Consider the following 23408-nt stretch of genomic DNA (forward strand, 5'->3'; position numbering starts at 1 on the left):
CTCAGATCTTACATCACTCGTGTGTAGTCTGTTTGTCAAAGCCGAATCCCATGCCCACCTGGCCAGAACCCCTAGTCCTGTGGAACAAGGGACCCTGTAAGAAATCTCGGTCCGCAGCACCTTCCTATGACGGAGTTCAAGAGCTCAGCACTGGGTGTGAGGAAGGTGAGGGTTTAGTAGCTCAGAGGTAAAGGCCTTCTATATGGTAGACATGGTAGGCAAGTAGGTGGCATTACAGGCAGAGAACATAACAAGGGGGGTAAACCAAGAAAGTCATGAGAGCAGGTGCTAATAATAACCTTTTAGAACGAAGTTAGGATTGCAAGTTGGTCAAAACAACTTTTTGAAACAAAGGCACAGTTGCTGTATCCTGCAACAGGCAGTTCAGAACCATTTGTAGTTAAGGTTACAGGTGGGGCATCGCCCAATCCTTGAGAAACAGGTGTTTAACCATAACCAGGGACGAACCTAGTTTGTCTTTACTATGAGATGATGTTCAAGCCTAAGATGGAGGCAGGCCAGTTCACCGATTAGCTCTGCATTGTCAAAGTGAAACCTCAGAGAACTTAAGCCTTTTAACCTTGCTTTTCCCTGGGCTCTTGTCTAGAAAAAGGGAGGGGCTACGAAATGCCAGGGGTTCAGTGAGTGAGAGTGGGGGGACATAGGCCTGAGGAATCTGGTCCTTAAGCACATCCTTCCATGTCATGTGGGCATTCTTCATTGGTTCAGGCCTGCCTTCTACTTCTCCATCATTCTCTTGGGTCCCAGGATACGCTGAAGTTTCAATGGGGTTATGAAAAGCTACACAGCTTCAGATGACAAAAAAGATGGGGTGGTGCTTTGAAGATGCTTGGCTCAGGGAGTGGCACCTTTAGAAGGTGTGGCCTTGTTGGAGGAAGTGTGTCACTGTGAGGCTGGGCTTGGAGAAACCTTCCTCCTAGCTGCCTGGAAGTCAGTCTGTTCCCTAACCCTGGCTTCCTTTGGATGCGGATGTAGGATTCTCAGCTCCTTCTCTAGCACCATGTCTGCCTGGATGCTGCCATGCTTCCTGCTATGATGATAATGGACTGGACTCCTGAACCTGTAAGCTAACCCCCAATTAAATGCTCTCCCTTATAAGAGTTCCTTTGGTCGTGGTGTCTGTTCACAGCAAGGGAAACCCTAACGAAGACAGATGGTGTGCCACACGGCAGGACAGTGCTTCTGGCAGAGTCCATGTACTGGAATCCCAAAACAACGATTTCTGAAGATAGTTCTGTTGGATATTGTGCTGGTTGTGGTTTTGTAAACTCAACACAAATTAGAGTCTCCTGGGTGGGAAGAGGGACGTTCTAGGAACTGCCTCCTAAGATTGGCCTGTGGGCATCTCTGTGTATTTTCTTGATGAATAGTTGATGTGGGAGGGTCCAGGTATTGAAGGTGGGGCCACCCATAGGCAGGTGGGTTTTATTAGAAAGCAAGCTGAGCAAGCCACAGGAATAAGCCCATAAGTAGCATTTTTATTTTCCTCCATGGTTTATCTCAGTGATGAACTATAACCTACAAGTCTGTTTTGGTTAGTGTTAAATCACAGCAATGGAGATGAAAATTAGTGTGAGTGCTCGCGCGTGTATAATAATGTGTGTGTGTGTGTGTGTGTGTTCCCTCGTGCTCGTAGACACACACACACACATACATTATTTCTTTCCTGAGGTTCTGATAATTTTAGGGGGAATCTACTAAGGTCACAGGGAACATGTACTCTCTCAGTTTCCAAGTCTTACAAAGCCAGCTTAGACAGCTTAACTTCCAGGTGACCATGGGTAACGGAGCAGAGCTCCCTGTTACAAAGCCTGTCTTCTCAGAGGGCTCTCCCAGGTCTGTGCTCCTCCTTCTTCCAAACATTATCTGTGCCTTTACTTGTTTTTTTTTCGCCACCCCCAGGGAGCTTCTAAAGCCAAAGCCAGGAAGACTTTTGTTTATTTGTTTCTGTTTCTTGCTGTTACACTTTTTCTGGGCTCAGAGCACAAACTAGGCTACCCCTGGAGAATAACAACCTGGGAGGAAAGTGATAGAAGGAACCCATCATAGTGCCACATATACAGTTCAACAGAATGCCTGAATCCAGGGTTTACAGGAGCCCCAACTAAGCAGCCTCAGATGAAATTAGATGGCAAACAAAAGTGAAAATTTTGACTATAATTAAAATATGACCCCCTCCCCCCAGCATCAGACACATTGTCTTTAAAATCTTTTTTTTATAAGGAGGAGTGGGCGTTCAGAACTCAGTGCCTGGACTTTTGCACACAACAGTAAAATCTGAATATTTTCTCAGGACTGGTGAATGATGGAAGCTGTTGTTTGTGGTGGCCCCTCAGCCAAAATCCTAGCAGACGATAGGGAAGAAAGAGCAGCTACTCTCGGGCGTGGCTGCCCCCCCCAGACTCTGTCTCTCTGTCTGTCTGCCTCTCTCTCTCTCTCTTTCTCTCTCTCTCTCTCTCTCTCTCTCTCTCTCTCTCTCTGGAAATTCCCTAACTTTCAGACTCTTGGAAACACAGCTGCCTCTGACTTGTCATTTCTACCCTAACAAGAACCAAAATATCTTAAGTCATTAATTCATTTGAAACATCATTAAAAACCATTGGCTCTCTGTCTTGAGCTATAAAGTGGGAATGCAGCTATGAAGTCTGTGTTCATCTTGGTGATTTTATCTAAGGGGGCTGTTGAACAACAAATATGCTATATTTGGATGTATGAGTCTTACAGTTTAGTTGCAGGGATTGAAGACCTTGTGTAAATGCAAATGGAGTAATTTTAATATTATGAGGGGGGAAATGTGAGCTGCGGGGTACAGAGAGACAGGATACATTCAAGGCCTTTAGGTGTCAAAGAAGGCTTTCTGAGTAGGCAGAGGAGGTTGAGCCAGAAGGCTCTGGGTGCAGGGCAAGTCCTAAGAGTCCAGCATAGTTAGTCTGCTTCTTAAGTAGGAGAGGAGCAGGAAGTTGCTGGTGTGGCCCTGACTCACCCCAAGTGTCCAGAGCTGCGATGGGATATGTGTTCCAGAGTTGGTGGTCATGAACACATGTGTTCTTTCTTCAAAAGAGGGAGCTGCTTGCTGCCTGCCTAGGCAGGTAGATGTCATCCTCCACTCCCCAACCCCCAACCGCCACGCCCCCTCCCCACCCCAATTAACAGAAATGCTAAGGGAATCAAGGGCCTGTGCAGGGTTTTTCTATATGCAAAACCACAAGTTCTCTCCTCCTTTGTTTCTTTGGGAGGAAGAACCAATGCCTTACATGCTCTATATTTCAGGCAAAGGAGTTTGTAAGCATGTGTGAGGCATTAGAGTGCTGGACCTGATCTCCATTTCGAGCAATGTATTTTTATCATTAAACCTTTGGGTAAATTTGTCCAAATGGGCTGCCTCAGTTAACGCTCATCCAAGTGTGGGATTAATTGCTTAAAACACAGGTTGGTTGCAAATAATCCACAGAGAAACTGAGTTAGAATTCACTTTTTAATTTATTTTTTATTAGATACTTTATTTACATTTCAAATGATATCCCCTTTCCCGGTTTCCCCTCCCAAAAAAAAACCCTATTCCCGCCCCCTACCCCATGCTCACCAACCCAACCTCTCCTGCTTCCTGAACCTGGTATTCCCCTACACTGGGGCATAGAGCCTTCGCAGGACCAATTTATAAAACAAGAATCGCCTAGGTTGTAGGTGGCTCTCTGGGCCACTGAATCAGGAGAAAGAATTATGTCTCTGCAGCTGTGAAATAGGAAAAGTAGCAAGCTGCCTGGGGAACCCCGCACATCACCCAAAGGCCAACTGCACATCACCCAAAGGCCAGCTTCACATCATGGAAGGGAATCAGAGGGCTGAATTTGGAGAAAGGCCATATAGTCTAGATCACACAGGAAATAGCCACATACTATTATTATTGAGTGGCTGTAGCAAGATGATCCTTGAGTAAATAACCAGAGAAGTCTGAGAACGTATGTGGTAAACAAATGTGATTCATGTGTGCAAACACTCACATGAATCAAGTTACTGATGGTTTAGTTCATCAATGCCTTAAGTTTTACTGCTATGAATAGACGCCATGACCAAGGCAACTCTTATAAGGACAACATTTCATTGGGGCTGGCTTACAGCTTCAGAGATGGAATCCAGTATCATCAAGGCAGGAGCATGGCAGCATCCAGGCAGGCATGGTGCAGAGCTGAGAGTTCTACATCTTCATCGGAAGGCTGCTAGCAGAGTACTGACTTCCAGGCAGCCAGGATGAGGGTCGTAAAGCCCATGCCACAGTGACACACCTACAACAAGGCCATACCTTCTTTGTTTTTAAAAAACTATTTTTTTAAAGATTTACTTATTTTTATGTATGTGAGTACACTGTAGCTGTACAGATGGTTGTGAGCCTTCATGTGGTTGCTGGGAATTGAATTTTTAGGACCTCTGGTTGCTCCAGTCAACTCTGCTTGCTCTCAGTCCCTGACTGCTCCGGCCCAAAGATTTATTTATTATTATACATAAGTACACTGTAGCTGACTTTAGACACACCAGAAGAGGGTGTCACATCTCATTACAGGTGGTTGTGAGCCACCATGTGGTTGCTGGGATTTGAACTCAGGACCTTCGAAAGAGCAGTAATTGCTCTTACCTGCTGAGCCATCTTGACAGCCCAAGGCCACACCTTCTAATAGTGCCACTCCCTGGACTAAGCATATACAAACTATCACAATCAATGTACACGAATATGTACTTTAGGGGCTGGAGAGATGGCTCAGCGCATAAGAGCACCGACTGCTCTTCCAAAGATCCTGAGTTCAAATCCCAGCAACCACATGGTGGCTCACAACCATCCGTAATGAGATCTGATGCCCTCTTCTGGGGGTATCTGAAGACAGCTACAGTATACTTACATAAAATAAATAAATAAATCTTAAAAAAAAAAAAAAAGGAATATGTACTTTAACTCATACTGGTAAGACAATCTTCAGAAATGTCTGAGAGACTTCTAGTCTTAACATTAATTCATAAGGTTATTAAGGAATGAGAAAACAGTAAGAATAGTCTGGGAAAATGTTAAACCAATGCTGGGCAGCCATTAACCTTTTCTATCAACTGTTTCTCAAATGTATTGATCATTTCTAACTAGGATAGAGGTTGGAACAGCAAACTTATTTTAAGGAACAAGTAATAAATGTTTTAGGTTTTGTAATCCTGTCCTCTTACAAGAAAGCAGCCAGTAAATGTCTGTGACTATATTCCAGTACAGCTTTATCTGTCAAAATAGTTAACTTGCCTGTGGGTTGTAATATGCCATGCCTGACCCTGACGGAATACATCAATGCAGAATGGTTATAAATTCTTTGAGAAAAATTAGGAGCTCTTTGAAGATTCACAGCAGACTTCGGTGAAAGTGTATTTTTGAGGGTATATTAGTGTCCCTGGCCAACAAACAGTTTCCTTTAATATTTATAAATATTGCATGGCTGGGCAGTGGTGGCGCACGCCTTTAATCCCAGCACTTGGGAGGCAGCAGAAGGTGGATTTCTGAATGTGAGGCCAGCCTGGTCTACAGAGTGAGTTCTAGGACAGCCAGGCTACACAGAGAAACACTGTCTCGAAAAACAGAAAAACAAAAAAACAAACAAACAAAAAATTGCATGAAGAAGCCTGGATGTTTTTGTCAGAAGCCAGATGCCTAATCAAGAAGCAGACTTGGTGCTGGGATCAGTGTGAACTGTTCATTTGAAGTGTAAAACATGTGAGAGAAGTAACTATAGCAAGCAGATTATTTTACACACTGAACTTCAACCAGGTTAATCTCTTACATCCCCATTAACACCTCTCTCTCTCTCTCTCTCTCTCTTTCTCTCTCTCCTGATTTTGCCTTTGTTTTTGTCCCCACCATTTATCCCATTAGAGGGTTGAATTTGTGGGTCAAAATCTAATTATTGGGTTGGTGGCCTGGCTCAGTAGCAGAGAACTTACTTACCTAACATTTGTGAAGCCTGGTACAATCCCTGCTACCACAAACTAGGTAGGTAGGTAGATAGATAGATAGGTAGGTAGGTAGGTAGGTAGGTAGATAGATAGATAGATAGATAGATAGATAGATAGATAGAAGATATACAAACAGACATATATATAGATGGAAGACAGGGAAGATATAAGCATAGATAGCAAGACAGACAGGTGTGAGTATAAATGTCTGGTGAACATTGGGAAGATGATCAAACTATAAAAATGTATGAAACTGAAGTTTCTGGGAAACATCAACAAATAAAACATCTAATTTTGATCCTCAACTTCCCCTCTAAAACTACATTACCAATATTTTTTTTGGGGTGGGGGGATGGTGTGAACCCCAAAGATAGTGAAGGGAGGTATCAAAGAATGCAGCTTTGAGCAGAGAGAAACAAGTGGCAATATACCTGTCACTTCTGGAAAAGCCAAATTGCAATGGCATTAAATATAAGGACAAGTTTGGCATACACTTGAGTGCTAACTGGCTCACAACCTTATGACACCTCTGGAAGTGGGCTGGAAACACTGGCTGAATGAAGGATAAATGAGAATCATGTGACTTCCTGACCCTGCAGCACAACTCCTATGCACACTACTGGTGGAAGAGTATTGCCCCTCCCACACCATGGCCAAACTCTAGAAGTTTTGGCCAGAGATGGGGAAACAGATTTCCACCATGCACAGCTGATGATGTGTACCGGACCTTAGAGCAGGAAGGGCCAGTGACTGAACACTGACTACTTAGGCTCCTCCTTTCCATGTTAACCTCCAGACAAGAGAAATTAAGAGTGCTAGTTACTCTCTTCCCAGTGAGAGGTATCATTTAGTGACACTGTTGGGGAAGCTGGCCATCACTGTAAGCAGAGTTGCTGAGCAACCTAATAGTCTTTCCACTGTTGGGTCTGCACGGGGCAAATGGTCAAAAAGGTCAAAGAAAGCGTACTTAGAAATAGGGAGTAAGAAATGAGAGAACCAACTAGAAGAGGATGGAGTTTGTAGGGAAAAAAAAAAAAAACCCTAAGAAACTGTAGGAGACAAGCCAGACATGGGGTGCATTCCTTATTCATCCTAGCCTTTGGGAGGCTGAGGCTGAATCAAGAGTTCCAGGTCAGCCTGGGCTACAGTGATACTCCCCCAGCCCCAATAAATCCTCTGCTTATGATAACTTGACAGCAGATCTTCTAAAGTTAGGATGGTGAGGAAGACCTATATTACAAGAAATGTTGATGCTTTTTCAAGATGCTGGCAATGGCACGCAGAGGGAGGAGGCGGGTAGGGAATGACAACTGACGCTCCAGTGAACTATGCTGTAAGCTGTGATGTTTGGTTGCTGGGTGTGTTTGTAACATTTTCAGCCTACAATGGGTTTACTGAGATGGGGAACTTTAACAAAACAAACATCTTAATCCATCTCTAATGGTCATGGGTGACTATGACAAAATATCAAGTGCCATATTTATCTTCCTGCTCCAATCAATTCTTTAAAATTGTGCAAAATTGTGAAAACTGGTTTTGGAGATTGGAGATTAGGCAGCACAGGGCTGCCGCTCCTGAAAGGGAGTCAGGTTCACACAGGAGCAGATCCTGTTGACCTTACTGAGGACCAAGGCTACAGGTAAGGCAGTGTGGAAAGTTCAAATATAGAGAGCAGAGTCCTAGAAAGGCAGCAGTGCCATAGAAAACATTCCAGAAATCCTCCATTGGCATTCTTCTGTGTCTCTGTCACATATGAAGTGACTATATCTAGTGTGCAAGTCCACACGGCTGGGGGCTGGGCACGGTGAACTGGACATGGTGGCTGATGTCCACCATTTTGGAGGCTGAATCAGAGTAATAGTAAGCCCTCACTGACAACCAGGCCTCAGATGTAGCCCTGGAAGGACCACACCTTCATACTGGGGCTACACTATCCTTACTGTAAGGGTTCCTCTACATTCTTCCTAGCAGAGCTTTAAAACAATATATCAAAAGAGTAAGCTTAAGCAAACACAATTCCTCATAAGGTCAAAGCCTTGTACATCTCTTTCAACACATTTAACTTTTTAAAATTTAATTGTAACATTTGTTGTGGGCTTTTTGTTACCTTAGTAGGCTAAGGAATTCCTTTGTATTCTAATTTTATAACAATTTTCACTATAACTGGTCTTAGAATCTTTCATTATTTATCTATTTGCATGTATATGTGGGTGCACTCACCTGTTTGTAGAACCGGAGGCTGGAAGAGGGCATCAGGTGCCCTTCATCATTTTCCAGTTCCTCTGAGGCATTGTCTGTTCCTGAACCCGGTTCAAGTCTTCAAGCAGCAGTGACCAACCCTAACCCTGTCCTTGCCTTCTCAGTCCTGGGGCTATGGCATTTCCAAGCAGACCTAGTTTATTTTATGGGGGCTCGAAATGGTGTGTATATATGTGTGTGTGTGTGTATGTATATACATATATATATTAATATCAAATAATCTTTTTCTACACTGAGACTGCCATGCATCTTTCCTTTTATTTTCTAATAATATTTTTTAATATGTTTAAAAGTGTCCGCCAACCTTGAATTCCTAGAGTAAGCCGACACTGGTCACAAAACATTGTCTTGTGTTGCTGGATTTGTTCTCTAATATTTCCCATCTTTGTTCTGAAGATTGCCTTTTAACACTTTAAGCTTATTGTCCAGAGTTAAAGATTTGTTTTTATTTGTATGTGTGAACCTTCACGTGTGTGCAGGCGACTATGGAGGCCAGAGGTGAGGCTTCGAGCCACCATGTAAATGCTGGGCCCTAACCAGCATCTGGGTAAGAGATGTGTGCACTCTAACCACTAACCTCTCACCTTTAAAAAGATAGTCTCATGTAGCTAAGGAATGTTAAACATTATATAGCACAGTTTCTAAGCTACTTATATACAGTTCATGGCCTTAAACTTGTTATAGTCAATTGTCAATTTAGCCTGTAATCCTCCTGCCTCTACCTCCCATGCTGATCAGCACACCTAAGGTATACAGTACTGGGAATCAAACCCAGGTCTTCATGCACTCAGGCAAATGCCACTGCCCTTATTTCCACATTTTAAATGTTTTATGATAAACTTCTCTGGCTATTTTATCACAATATTATCTGGGACTTAAGCCTACATGTTTGCCTGGCAGTGGTAGTGAACGCCTTTAATCCCAGCACTTGGGAGGCTGAGGCAGGTGGACTTCTGAGTTCGAGGCCAACCTGGTCTACAGAGTGAGTTCCAGGACAGCCAGGGCTACACAGAGAAACCCTGTTTCGAAAAACTGAAAAAACAACAAACAAACAAACAAAACAATAACAACAAAAAGCCTACCTGTTTGATCTTTGGGTTGCTTTAACTGCAAATATTTTAGCATCGCTGCCCCCTTGTGGAAAGTCCCACAGTGACAGCAGCTTCTCCACTCAGCTTAGTCAGTCCAGCCAGTCTCTCACTGGTACTTTATTTCCATTGACTCCAACTTTATCTGAAACAGGCTCAGATTCTACTTTATGTACAAAGATTTTGGAATAATAAAATAGAAATCCAATAAATATTGGTTGAACTTTAAAAGCACTTAGCTTCCTTCACTAAGTTACCTGGGAGGGAAGCAAAACCATACAAATTGTCAGGCTTTGCCCTGTATGAACAGGCTGGTAAATGATAACCATACACGTTAACTATTTTGTGGGTTTGCCCAGACATTTTACAACTTGATCCAGGAACATCTGGACAAACAACTCATTGCAGGGCTAAGGGTATGAGGACAAGGAACTGCTGTATGAGTACAACACACCAGCAGATCTGTGCCTGGCTGGCTCCTTCATGACTTCTCTGTGTTAAGATTTTGATTTAAAAATCCCAACACTTCCAGAGGTCAGCTTGGTCTACAGGACAGCCAAGGCTATGTGGAGAGACCCTGTCTCAAAAAACTAACACCCAACCACCCCCTCAGATCCCAAGTTATTTAAAGACAGAAGGGTATTTCTTATACTGAGAGATAGTATTTGAATCTTGTATTTGTATTTTGTTCTTCCAGACAAGGCTGCTCTGTGTAGCTCTGGCTGTACTCACTCTGTAGACCAGGTTGGCCTTGAATTCAGAGCACCTTCTGCCTCTGCCTCCTAGGTGCTAGGCTTAAAAGTGTGTGCCAAACTGCCCAGCTGAGAGATGTTATTCGTATTCTGTTATTATTTCTGTAATTTTTCTGATAACACTAATTAACAAAGCACCCTAATTAAGACTTTTTCTTCAATGTAATTTTAAAACAATAACCATTGTCTGTTTTTCATTGTTTATTATCTTATATTACAGTGATGTATATTTAAGATCCTGCAGATGGAAACAGAGAATACGCTTTTGGTCTCTGGGTAGGCTGAGGGTTTTAAAGGTGGAACGTCCAACCCTAAGAAGGCAACAAGAAAAACTTTCATTTGAAACCTCAAAAACAGTCTCCTAGCAGTTTACAGTGAAGACACAGGAAGGCCAGGGTGCTTGCTTTATTTCTGAGGGAGTGGCAGGAGGGGAGGGATGTTAAGGAAAGATTTGTTTCCTGCTTCAAAGAACATTCCAAAATAGAAGAAATTTATCCTCATTTGAGTTTGAGATAATGCTGATAGAATGCATGTCTCTCAACTTCAGTGCTTACCTGGATGGACAGTTGGGCCCCATAGCTCTCAATCACATGTGAAAGGAACTAAACTTTAGCATTGACAGCAAATTTAAATAAAAAATGCAAAGTCTTAGACTTGTGGCAGGACTAGTCACTAAGGAACCATTCTGCAATAATGGTCTCAAACATTTATACCTCATGAAAATGCACTTAACTAAGGTGCTGCTCATTCTAAGACCTGTGACGTTTGTGAATAAGTGAGAAATCTGAAGTTTGGATGTCAAGGTCAGAGCAAAGGATCAGTAATTTCACATTTGCAATATCTACAAATAAAATGCATGGACTGGATAAGAATTATATGGATAAAGTTGAGTAGACAGTGCGTACAGAAGTCAGGAACACCTTTTCATTACATGGATAGTGTTGAGTAGACAGTGTGTACAGAAGTTGGGAACACCTTATTCATTAACTTTGTCTCTTATCTAGTTCAGTAAAATGCTTACAAGAACAATAACCACCTAAGGCAGGAAACTGGTCATATCAGTGCACAGCACTGTTCAGAACTTTGTGAGAGTGGACAAATCAATACTGATCAACTTCCCTGCTTCAGACTGAATCATTCATCTTCAAACAGGTTATTTTGTAAGATGGACATCCATGTTATGCTTTGAAAAGTTGAAGCACAAAGTATAATCATAGAGAGTCAGAATCTTCATCAGCATATCTAGACAGAAGTCTGTTTGTAATTTTTAGTATCCAAAACCTTTTTGCCACACATTGCACAGATGCCTGCAACAAAAGGAAACATGTGAGCGAGCAGCAGCACAATGGCTTGGTTTATTTACTTATCTAAAGCTTAAAAGTTCACCCAGTGGGACTAGAGAGATGGCTCACTGGTTAAGTGCACTTGCTCTGTAATCATAAAAACTAGAGTTTGGAGTTCAACATTCACATATGCTCACAAATGCCCATAATTTCAGATCCAAGTGGGGTGCAGATAGGAGGAGCCTCTGGGTTTGCTGGCTTCTAGCCCAGCTGAGAAATAGGAGCCTCAGGTTCACGGAGAGACCCTCCCTCCAAGGGTAGTACTAGAGGAAGACATGATGCCCTCTTTTGGCTTGTGAGCACATATGCCTAATGCCTAGGTGAGCTGCACACACATGTACACATACACTCACTCAGACATAGACACACAGATAACAGATAGAATCTTTAACAACTTCAAAACATTCTTTTTCTCCTAAAAGAGAAAAAGGAATATCCTTTTGACTACAGATTTATTTTAAATTCTATTTTATCTTAGTAAAAAGGAATACTTGACTAACTATTTATGGAAGGTTACTCTTTTCTGTTATTTAAAACAATAGTAAATGAGACAGATCTGATATAAGTTGAAACATTATGTTAAAGCACATACCTTTTTTGTAGGCACAGCCTTGACAGTAATGAGAACCTGGCTGGTGTACAGAACTTTTACAAATTCTGCAAGTGGAGAACTTATTTTTTCCATATGGATCAAACCTATAGAATTAAAAAAAATAAATAAATATTCATACCACAATAGAAACATGTGTGTGTGTGTATGTGTGTGTGTTTGAGACAGGGTTTTTCTATGTAGCCCTGGCTGTCCTGGTACTCACTCTGTAGACCAGTCTGGTTTCGACTCACTGAGATTCACCTGCCTCTGTCTCCGAAGTGATGGGATTACATATGGGTAAGCCAACTACTAAAAATAGGAGGAAGGATTCCATATATTCTCATTCTCTCTGTCTATGTGTGTGTGTGTATAATGTGTGCAGGTAGCTATGGGAGCCAGAGGGTTTGGGTCCTTTAGAGATGGGGTTCCAGGTGGATTTGAGCTGCATAAGTAGGTGTTGTGAAGCAAACTCAGGCCATCTCTCCAGGATTGTTCCCCTCCCCTGCCCACCCCCCTTTTTTGGTGAACCCAGACTGGATGACCTTGACCTCCTGATGTTTTTGTCACCAGCACCCACACACTGGGATCATAGGCACAAGCCATCACACCTGGCTTAGTGTTTGCTCCACTCTGAAGGTACAAAATATATATTCTGGTGTTGTGAGAAGTAATGTAAAACTCTTGTCAGTAGACCCATACTGTAAAGGCTTAATCTCAATATCCAACAAGAGATGAATACATGTACAGTTTATTTTAAAGTAAAACAGGTACATCCCCTAATGACTACTCACTTTAACAAGCATTTTCCAGTGACTAGACTAATCCCTTTGGATAAAGCCTTTTCTACTATATGAACATGGTAACCTATAGGAAACACAGGGCAAATAACTTTGTAAGAAACAATTCTCCCAAAACTAACTGTCTGCCTCCCCCAAACAGTTACTTACATTTTCTCCATGAAACATTACAGTCCTAGTATCTTGTTTGGGCTACAGCATGAGATATTCTTTTTTTTAAAAAAAAATTTTTTTTACCTTTATCTATATATTTTATGTGTACTGGTGTCTTGCCTAAATAAATGTCTGTGTGTCGTGTGGGTTGTGCTTATGGGGGTCAGAAAAGGGCACTGGATGTCCTGGAACTGGAGTTAGGGACAGTTGTGAGCCAACATATAGATACTGGGAATTGAACCCAGGTCCTCTAGAAGAGCAGCAAGTACTCTTAACAACTGTGCCATCTTTCCGGCCCCACCATTTTCTATACTAAACAGACAGACAACTTTTACTTGTTTGTTCATTTGTTTTTTAAGACAGATTTTGGCTCCATAACCTAGACTGTCATGACATTTATTATCTTCCCACTCAGCTTTCCACACATACTACAATGGCTAGGTAACAGGTAATTTTTGCAAGTTAACTTTTCTAAACTGAATCACTTTACTCCCACAAGAGTAAGTAAAATTTTTGTTTAAATTTGGATGTTTAGAATCCTTTCCTGAAACCATATTTTTATTGTTCTAAAATGACATTTTAACCTCCAAATGAACTTTTACCATTAATTGGCAGGATTTTTGTTCTTTTTCTAGAGATTCTATTATTATTATTATTTTTTCTTTAAAGATTTATTTATTATATGTAAGTACACCATAGCTACCTTCAGACACTCTAGAAGAGGGCGTCAGATCTCATTACAGATGGTTGTGAGCCATCATGTGGTTGCTGGGATTTGAACTCAGGACCTTTGGAAGAGCAGTGAGTGCTCTTAACCGCCGAACCATCTGTCCAGCCCGAGATTCTATTATTTTTAAAATTATTGTTCTATGTGTGTTTGTGTGGAGGAGGTTCTATTATTTTTAAAATTATTGTTCTATGTGTGTTTGTGTGGAGGTTTGTGCTGCTAAGGTTAGGAGATGGTGCTGGAGCCCCTGAAGGTTAGGAGATGGTGCTGGAGCCCCTGAAGGTTAGGAGATGGTGCTGGAGCCCCTGAAGGTTAGGAGATGGTGCTGGAGCCCCTGAAGGTTAGGAGATGGTGCTGGAGCCCCTGAAGGTTAGGAGATGGTGCTGGAGCCCCTGAAGATTAGGAGATGGTGCTGGAGCCCTTGAAATTGGACTTATAGTTAGTGAGCCTCTTGATGCCCAAACTGAACTCAGACCCTCTGAAAAAACAGTGTGTGCTCTTAAGCACTGAGTCATTTCTCCAGCCTCCCAGAGTTTCTTGCTCCTTATAAATAATGGTACTGAAAATTTAATGTAATATAGTAGTATACTTTCTAAAACAAGCTATCTTAGAGTACTCAAAAATAGTAGCTATACTTTAGAAATACCAGAAAATTTTAAGAACATAAAGGAATTAAATATATATGAAGTTGCACAATTCATATAAATAACTGGTAAAAACTGGTCTTAGAAAGCATGGTCAAGCAACAATATATAGTATGATGCTATGTGCCAGCCACTTTATAAAGTAAAAGTTTCATTTTATTTCTTTTATTCCTAGGATAATATCACACAATGGCTTCTTATTCATTTAGCAAATATCTACTGAGTACTTACTATATCTAAACACTGTTCTAAATACCAAACATGAACATTACAAATTCCCTGCCCTTTCCAAACTAAGTGTTCCAGAGAAAATCCCAGCTGTGAGCTATGGTGGATTAGAGACGAAAGGATCCCTCTCTGACATCACATCTCAACTGAGTTTTATATGGTGGATTAAAGATGAAAGGATCCCTCTCTGAGATTGTATCTCAACTGAGTTTTAAGTGACAACAAGTCAGGAGGAACTTTGGAGCAGCAAACATACACAGGATCTTAGAAGAGGAAGCTGCCATGTCATCAAAGGACATGTAAGAACATGGTAGAGAGCTCAGATTGTATTTTACAGGAAAAGGAAAACCAACGGAAGGCTTTAAAAAGGAAAGGAATCACGTGACCTTTCTACATGACCATTATGGCTAATAACCCTTCAAAGTGGTAAAAGGAAGCAACAGTGGGAAGGGTTCGCGCAACGTCTAAATTTAATATAATCAAGCAACATGTCAAAATTGGGGAGATTTTGTCCTCATTCTCAGATGAAAAGGTACACTTCAGAAAGGGTAAGAAACTGCCACATGCTTCAGGTCATGTGACTAGAACAAGAGTGTCCAGATTCAAACTCAGGCCAACTCCAAAGCTTACAGCTTTTCCACATTTCCTTGGTGCCTTTGATTTGTAGGTGAATTAACAAGTAGATAGAATAAAAATCACATCTTCTATTAAAATAGTAGAAAGTAGCACTAATACCTACATATGTCGGTATAGGGTGGAGAACCAGCCAATAGCAAACAGTCTGCCTTTGTATGCAAACACAACCTAACTCAACCACAATGAGTTTCACTGCACTAGGCTTGCCACTTACAAAGTGGGCTTCATGACTGCCCAGGGCTGCTCTCACTTACCCATGACTACCCAAGGCTGCTCTCACTCACCTTGCTTTTTTTGAAGTCAAAGCTTTATTTTCGTTCAACTTCCTCCCACCACTCTCTATAAAATTAGAAAGAAAAAAGTGCATATATATCAGCCAATTTACTTTTATACATTTAACATATAACGTGTAATACCCAAGTTCACTGACTTTCTATCAATAAATGACCCTTATTCTAATTTTTAAAAATCCTCATGTAATAGCCCAGTTTTAATGAACACTGTGTAAAGTATAACTGCTTTGTTGCTCAGTCTTAAAGTAATGCTCTGACATGCCTATACACTCTTTGTATGTGTGTCATCTGTCTATTTTGTTTATCAGGGACAGAATACACAAAAACACTGGGTTCCCCCACCATTAAAGATATACTTTGCTGTGTGTGAGGGTTTTGTTCTGTTTTGGAGCTAGGGTATCTCTGTGTAGCCCCTGGCTGTCCTGGAACTCAATTTGTAGACCTGGCTGGCTTTGAACTCAAGAGATCTATCTGCCTGCCAAGTGCTGGGATTAAAGACGTGCATCACCACAACGGGCTTTGCTGTATGGGTTTAATAGAAAAAGTAAAAGCAGTTTAAATTTGTTTGAGAATATAAAATTTAGATGTGAAGGAAATTTAATACAGACTTTATTAAGCTGAATCAAATAGACATACATTAAAATAATAATTTTACTACTTCTTGACTATATGAGGAATCCATACATGAGGAAAAAAGATATGCATTCACAGGAGAGTCCAGTCCTCTTTGTGTTGAATGGGTGAGATAGTCAGCACCTAACACTGCACTCTGCAAGCAGTGAAGCATGAAAGCATGTCCCCAATGTTTGATCCAGCCCCTATCTCCTAATAGCAAACAGTACCTGTGGTGTTCCGGGCACCGTCTTTCCATGTGTCTGGAGTGATAACTCGACCAAGTTTCTTTTCACCTGCGGTTGCCAAAACAGCAAAAGAGTACAACTGTCATCTAACTGTATGGAAATAAAATAGTGAAACCCATTTCTTTGCTAACTTTACAATAATAATTTAAAATAATAAATATATTGTATCTCCTGAAGTACATAATGATATGAAAAGTCAGATTACAGTAGGAACCTACTAATGCCAGAGTAAAAACCAATGAAGACTTAAGATAGTAACTGTGGGCAACAGATACTGGCTCTAAATAAAACTTACAGGACAGTAAGATACTCTAACAACAGGCTTTCACTGATTATACTTTAAACAATTCTGACAAACTTATTCATTCCTCCCACATTTTCTAATCAGCTAGTCTGTACAAACCACTATGCAAGGTACTGATGAAAATAAAGCAATGGATCTAGATTCAGGGGCTTATACCCAAGTTCACTAGTTCCTTAAGAGCTTGTAGGCAGATTGTAGGAAAGAAAAATCCAGGTGGAACTGTACAGAAACCGTTCATCAGATTTTCAAAGGGATTAGAGACTTAAAAAGTGAAGAAGCCTTCAGTAAAAATATAGGCTGGAAAATAAAGAATATAACTGTGAACTAATGAGACAGAATTTAAATGTCTGTCAAGGTAAATGAGGAAGATAAAGTCAAACAGTAGAAAAAGCGCCCATCTCGGGACAGGCATGGCAAGTTCAGGGGTACCACAGTATGCAGAGTAATCTGGCTAACTCGTGTGAACCGGGTGAAAGGAAGGCTAAGCTAGGTCTTTGTCTGTGGAGGGCTCGACCATCGAGCTCCAAATGGACAGATACTTCTTACTGTTTAAGTCAGAAAGGGTCATGGTAGAGAAGTGAACTGGATGCTCAGTGGCATGGATGCGATAGCTGAGGCCGGCCGAACATTCCCCAAAGACCTAACAGAGCAGGACAAGTACAGCAGACCCAAATTAAGTCCCTGGAACTCAGTAAATGGAAGACAACTGGAGAACATCTACAAGTTCCTTTAGTAGTGTGGAAAACAGTTTGTATTTGCCAAGTACTAAGAAGTGATTCTTAAAAGCTGGAGACAAATAACTTTCTTGAATAATTTATATGACAAGGAAAGAAAGAACTGAGGTGGCTGCCTGTCATTACAGCTTCTGTATGAGCAAGATTACACTTTACTTACAGGGTGAGTGCAATGAGCAGACAGACTAAGAGGTCACAAATAATAAAACATTAGATTTTTCAGAAGAGCAGAGGAGTAACAGAAATGATCTTTTATGGCACAGCACAAAAGATAGCTTCACAATCTAGATACATTTAAGCCACATTTAATTAAACATTTCCTCCACTTTCAAAAAGAATAAAAAACTGTTTAAGAATGGTGGCTGAGGGCTGGAGAGATGGCTCAGTGGTTAACAGCACCGACTGCTCTTCCAAAGGTCCTGAGTTCAAATCCCAGCAACCACATGGTGGCTCACAGCCATCTGTAATGGGATGCCCTCTTCTGGTGTGTCTGAAGACAGCTGCAATGTATCATCATATATATAAAATAAAAAAAAATAAAAAAAAAAAAAAGAATGGTGGCTGAGTCTGTAGGGGTGTCTGTGTCCAGAGTTCTTTGAGGAGATATGAACAAAATGGGTCATGTGTATTAGCCAGTAACTGAGATGTGAGTTGGAATCTTGTCAGAGAAGGTTGTCTAGCCCAAGAAAGAGATCAAGAGAAGAAAGTTGTTTTTAAACAAATCATCAGTTTTTGCAGTTAAAAAAAATCAAGTATTTCCACAAATCTCAAGGGTTTCATTAAAATTACTTAGTGGTAACTAAAAGGGTTAAAAAGACCTTTCTGAAAGCCAGGGGTGACTACTTAAAGATTTCTTTGGTGATGATGAGACTCTCTCCTTCACCTGACCCAATGCTGTGAGTATTAATGAGTTGATGGGACCGTACAAAATATCCAACTAAACTTAATTTCAGATAACCACTGAGGTAATTTTTAAACTAAAATCTGTATTAAATGCGGCATGTTTTGTAGTAAGGAACAGCAAAAAGCCAAGATTTAAACATTATACAGGACATATTAATAATACTAGAAATTAATCATTGCTTATAATCTTAAAATGTTACCGAGACCCAGGCAGTGATGGCGCACGCCTTTAATCCCAGCACCTGGGAGGCAGAGGTAGGCGGATTTCTGAGTTCGAGGCCAACCTGGTCTACAGAGTGAGTTCCAGGACAGACAGGGCTACACAGAGAAACCATGTCTCGAAAAAAAGAAAAAAAAAAAAAATGTAACGGAGAGCCTGAAATTTACACTCGTTACATCTGGCAACTCTTAAGATGCTACCAGAAAGATTTTGAATATCCACTTTAAGCCTCCGAGAACCAATCAAGAAGTTGTAATTGAAGAGATCCAGGAAGGGCGCGAGGATGACAAAAGAAACAAATGTAGAGGTGCAGAACTGAAAGCATTCTGAACACAAAGCGTAAGGCTCTACGGTCCCCGGACAGGCAAGAAGGGGCTTGGGGCAGGGAAGGAAGACAAAGGTCTTCCTCACAGACCAGTAGGGAAACAAAGGCCGAAACCCCAAGAGGATTTCGTCAGGTTCCTCCAGCCCCCACCTCCCACAGAAGCTGCCCCTTAACTTACACTTTTCACACACCATCCTTCCCGGGTTGGGGGTCCTATCCCCTCGGCCCGCAGCGTAGGGCAGCTGCCACAACACAGCCACAACACACTGAGACTTCCTCTTCCGGCTACGTCAGCTCGCTTCCGCACTCCCAGCCCTCGGCTCCGGCCTATCGAGCGCCTAGAAAGTCGCGGGAGGGACGAACGCGAGCTGGTGGGCGGGGCTTCTTCCATTGTCCCGCCTCTCCTCTTCAACGATTGGCTCTGCACTTGTGAGTCCCCCGCCTTCTGGTCTGCGCCTGCGCGAGGGGTCATGGCAGCCTGTCGCACCTGAGGGTTGGAGGCGGTGGGGGTCCCCTTCCTTTCGGCGGGCGGGAGACTTAGGTAAGCCGGCGGGTTGCTTCTCACTCTCGCCTGGGGCGGGTGCAGGTCGCACTGCGGACTCCCGCGGTGGCTTCCGGGGCGCCACGCTTCCGGCAGACCAGAGGATGCCCTGCACGACCGACCCTCTGAGACCCCGGCGTGTGTCCGCCGGACCGACCCTCTGTCACCGCCTCTCAGGGCACCGGGTCGGCCGCTTGGGCTCTCTGATGACGCCCCTCTGCTGCCTGCCCTCGCGCCGCTCGAGGCTAGAACAGAGCCACCTGGGTGGGGTGGAGCCGTGGTCCGCACCTCGGCAGCAGTCATGCCTTCCAACTCCGGAGGGCGACTTGCCAGTATGGCGTGCTGGGAGAGCTCGCCAGGGTCCGAGGAAGAAAGTGCTCCATTGAACCAGCCTTTGCGTTTGGGTACCGCTCGCCTTGTTAGATGGAGATTTGCTGGTGGCCTAGAGACGCGCTTTACTCAAGAGGATGGATTTCTGATCCCCCCTACCTACCTGACCCCACAGTGGAGGGGAGAATCTGAGAAACTTTCCCCAAACCTTTTCGTTGCTATCCGTTCTTGTCCGGACCCTGGAGGATATCTTCACGTTAAAGAGGCGATGCTTGAAATGGCTTTAGTGTGTGTAACCTTGGCCGTATCTACTAACTTGCTTATCCAGTTTGCTTTATCAGTATCGTATTTGCTTTTGAAAACGATAGTGTGAACTAAATTAGGGCTGTAGGACAATGCCCAGACTCGCGTTTTTACCTTTCCTGCTATTTCCTCTTCCCTGCTTTGTGGATGTTCCCTTTCGAGCCGGATTTTTAGCACATTGTAACATTTGTTACTTTAAGTTCTTAATTAATTTTAGTCAGTATAACATAAAAACTGTTCTTTAGGTCAAATATATGTATTTAGACACTGTAAACCTTTGTTTCTCCTCCCAGTCACATTTTGCTTTTACCAGAATTTAGCATCTGTAATGCAGTGAGCCCTTAGTTTAGCATAATGACCCTCTTACTGTGGTTCTCTACCATCTGCATATCTAAGTGTATAGTTGGTTGTCTTTTGGGAACAGAAGTGGTTTCATCTTCCTGATTTTGGCCAAAAATGTAAAATTAGTTGTCTGATACATGCCCCCTTTGTAGAAACCAGTCACAAATATTTAAATTTTTACTGGAATTTTTTGAGGCTCTGAAAGATGTTTGTACCATATTAGAGAAATCTAAAATAACAATTAAAATCTGCATATGCATGTTCTGTGTTTTGAAACAAATGTTGCCCATAGAAAATTATTAGTACATGGCTTGTATTTAGGGTGTTGAAGTGTTGGGGACATGGAAAAAAATCATTATTACATGTTTTTCTTAATTTGTTTTCTACTAGATAGCTACCCAAGAAAACACCATGAAAGATACTGACATCAAGAGACTTCTGTATACCAATCTTTTGTGCATATTTTCAATTTTCCTAAGCATTTTTATTCCATCCGTCTTCTTGGACAACTTCTCAATATTGGAAACTCACTTGACCTGGTTGTGCACTTGCTCTGCTTTTGTGACCACTGTCAATCTCTTGTTATACTTAGTAGTGAAACCGAATGTGTCCTCTAAAAGAAGTTCATTATCACATAAGGTAAGGGTTACTTGTGCATAACCGGTTCTTAGGTGGGGGTTACAGTGTAAGAATGAAGTGTTGCTATGTCCTTATTGAGTTATTTAGAGTGTAAAGGGAACCAGGTCCCGCCCTACCTGTTACTGTCCTGCAGTGTGTGATAGATCCTTGTTGTGCGTTAATTGTGGAGTTATGACTCCTTCAGTGCATCACAGTGTAAGTGACCTGTATAAGCATGGTTTTATGTTATCACTGAAGATGACTTACAAGACACTCCAGTTTATTTTCATTTATTTTTGTACCTTTTTAGGTGTGTGGGTGGGTGGTTGCATTGTATGCAAATGCATTTGGAGGCCGGAGGATAACGTCAAGTGTTATCTTTAGGAACACCATCCACCTGCTCTGTACAGGACATTCAATGGCCTGGAGCTCATCAATTAGGCTAGACTGGCTTGCTAGTGAGCGCTAGAGATCCTCTGTCTCCCCATGTCTGGGATTACAAGCATGCCCCATACCTGTCATTTTACTGTGGGTTCCAGGAATCAATTCAGGTCCATGTTGCTTACTAACTGGACCATTCCTTAGCCTGGGTATATTTTTAAAATATATTTTTTTATTGTTTGGTAATTTCGTACATGGCACACTATGTTTTGATCATATGCATTCATCCCCTACTCTATTCCTACCCTCTGGCCAACTTCATAACCTTTTGTCTTTGTTGTTATAACTTCTAGAACCCTATATCTGAATGGCTGTGGGGCCATCCACTGGAGCTTTGACAACCTACCAGGAACCACACTCCCAAAGAAAACTGACTTTTTTTGCTTTAGTAGCCATCAGCTGTCAATGGCTCCCTCAGCTAGGGGTCAAGGCCAAGCCCATATTTTTGCACTCCTTAAATAAGTGAGTTTTCTAGCATTCATTGCAAATTAAGTCATAGCAGCAGTTATTTCCCATGTAGCCTTCCTTGACTAAACAGTTAAATGTTTTCAGGTATTAGGATTAATCTTTTCTGGAATAGTCACTGTGCTATGACACTTGGCAATTATGTTACATTAAAATTCTCACTGAATACTCAGTACTGTGTTTAATTCCCTTTTAGAACATTTTAAACACACATGCACACAGACACAGGCACAAAATATATAATTCCTTTTCATTTAAAAGACAAATATCACACCAATACACACTACCCACCACACCAGCATAAGAGCCAAACTGATCTCTGTTTCTGTAGTGTGACTGTGAATGCTCCTGTTACTTAAGAAGTATTGAGAACAGTGATGAGAAACAGAAACCACAGTGATCTTATAGAAAGACACACGAGTTACCTACAAAAAATAATGAATGGTATACTTTCCTTTTTCATTTTAAAACAAAACTGGGTAAATTACATCAAAAAAGCAAAACACTAATAATCTCTCATCATATTCATATTACAGTGTAAAAAATATTAAAAAACCACAAAAGACTTGAACATCTATTAATAGGCTTATGCTTAGAACATGATCCGAAAGTTCAGACGATGTGATTACAAATCACATATTAGCATTTTAAACTGTATACATACAACTTAGCTCTCATATTGAGGTCGGAGGGTAGATCTTTACTTTTATCATTTGGTCCCAGTGATTGAACTCAGGTGGTCGGCTGGGGCGGGTTGGGGGTAAGGGGAGTGAGTACCTTTCCCTGCTGAGCCTACTCGATGGCCCCATCTTTTAAGGTTTTCTATAGTCTGTTTTGAGTGCTGTGTATGTGATAAGACATGTGATCCAATTTGAGGTTATCCAACAAAGAATGTTCAGCTATTTCAGACATTATGGAAACAAGTTATATTTGTATGAAAATGGCAGAATTTATGGCTTTTTAGGTATCTCGAGTCTTCATATTCTTCATTTCTCTTTTAGGTAACCCGGGTTTTGAAATGCTGTATCTACTTTCTTATGTCTTGTTTTTTCCTTCATATCATTTTTGTTCTATATGGAGCACCACTAATAGAGTGAGTTTTGAATATTTACTTTAAGTTTATGTCTTACTGTATGAATTTCTAAATGATATGCTAACTTTTAGCAGCTGGAATAGAACCATACCTTGTGGGGTTGGTTAATGGATCAAGGCAGGGAACATTTGTCATCGTCCTGATTTCAGTGCTGTTGTTTAAAACATCACAACTAAATCTTCACACATTTTAGCTGTTAGCTTTCTGGTACGCAACTGTACATCGTAAGTAGGGTAGAACATCATTACTATATACTATAGTAGTAAATGCATGGTTGTTAAAAACCTTTAGATGTCCAGCCTTTGGGCGTTATAACACAATGTGGTCATCTGCAAAATTGTATTTAACAACCCTGAGATCACATTACCAAAAAAGAAAAAATATGCCGCCGGGCGGTGGTGCCGCAAGCCTTTAATC

General features: G+C 41.6%; 2 protein-coding genes across 5 annotated transcripts in view; one reads left to right on the top strand and one right to left on the bottom strand.

Moving 5' to 3' along the window:
- Positions 1-10287: 10287 nt before the first annotated feature.
- Cript (CXXC repeat containing interactor of PDZ3 domain) lies at positions 10288-19177 on the bottom strand. Its single transcript, XM_031357356.1, has 5 exons — positions 19037-19177; positions 16355-16420; positions 15504-15558; positions 12035-12138; positions 10288-11406 (listed from the first exon to the last, which is right to left on the bottom strand). The coding sequence occupies exons 1-5, from the start codon at positions 19050-19052 to the stop codon at positions 11342-11344; spliced, it is 306 nt and encodes a 101-aa protein (XP_031213216.1). The 5' UTR covers positions 19053-19177; the 3' UTR covers positions 10288-11341.
- The window catches only part of Pigf (phosphatidylinositol glycan anchor biosynthesis class F), a 32027-nt gene continuing 27782 nt past the window's right edge, over positions 19164-23408 (top strand). For 2 of the 4 annotated variants that reach the window (XM_031357351.1, XM_031357348.1), the window contains exons 1-3: positions 19287-19399; positions 20765-21013; positions 22900-22991. In XM_031357351.1, coding sequence (XP_031213211.1) covers positions 20786-21013; positions 22900-22991 — 320 coding nt within the window. In that variant the 5' untranslated portion in view covers positions 19287-19399; positions 20765-20785. Of the gene's footprint in view, positions 19400-20764; positions 21014-22899; positions 22992-23408 lie in introns of all 4 variants that reach the window. The other 2 variants (XM_031357349.1, XM_031357350.1) reach the window with 2 other exon arrangements.

This window comes from Mastomys coucha, unplaced genomic scaffold (assembly GCF_008632895.1).
Source record: "Mastomys coucha isolate ucsf_1 unplaced genomic scaffold, UCSF_Mcou_1 pScaffold6, whole genome shotgun sequence".
NCBI lineage: Eukaryota > Metazoa > Chordata > Mammalia > Rodentia > Muridae > Mastomys > Mastomys coucha.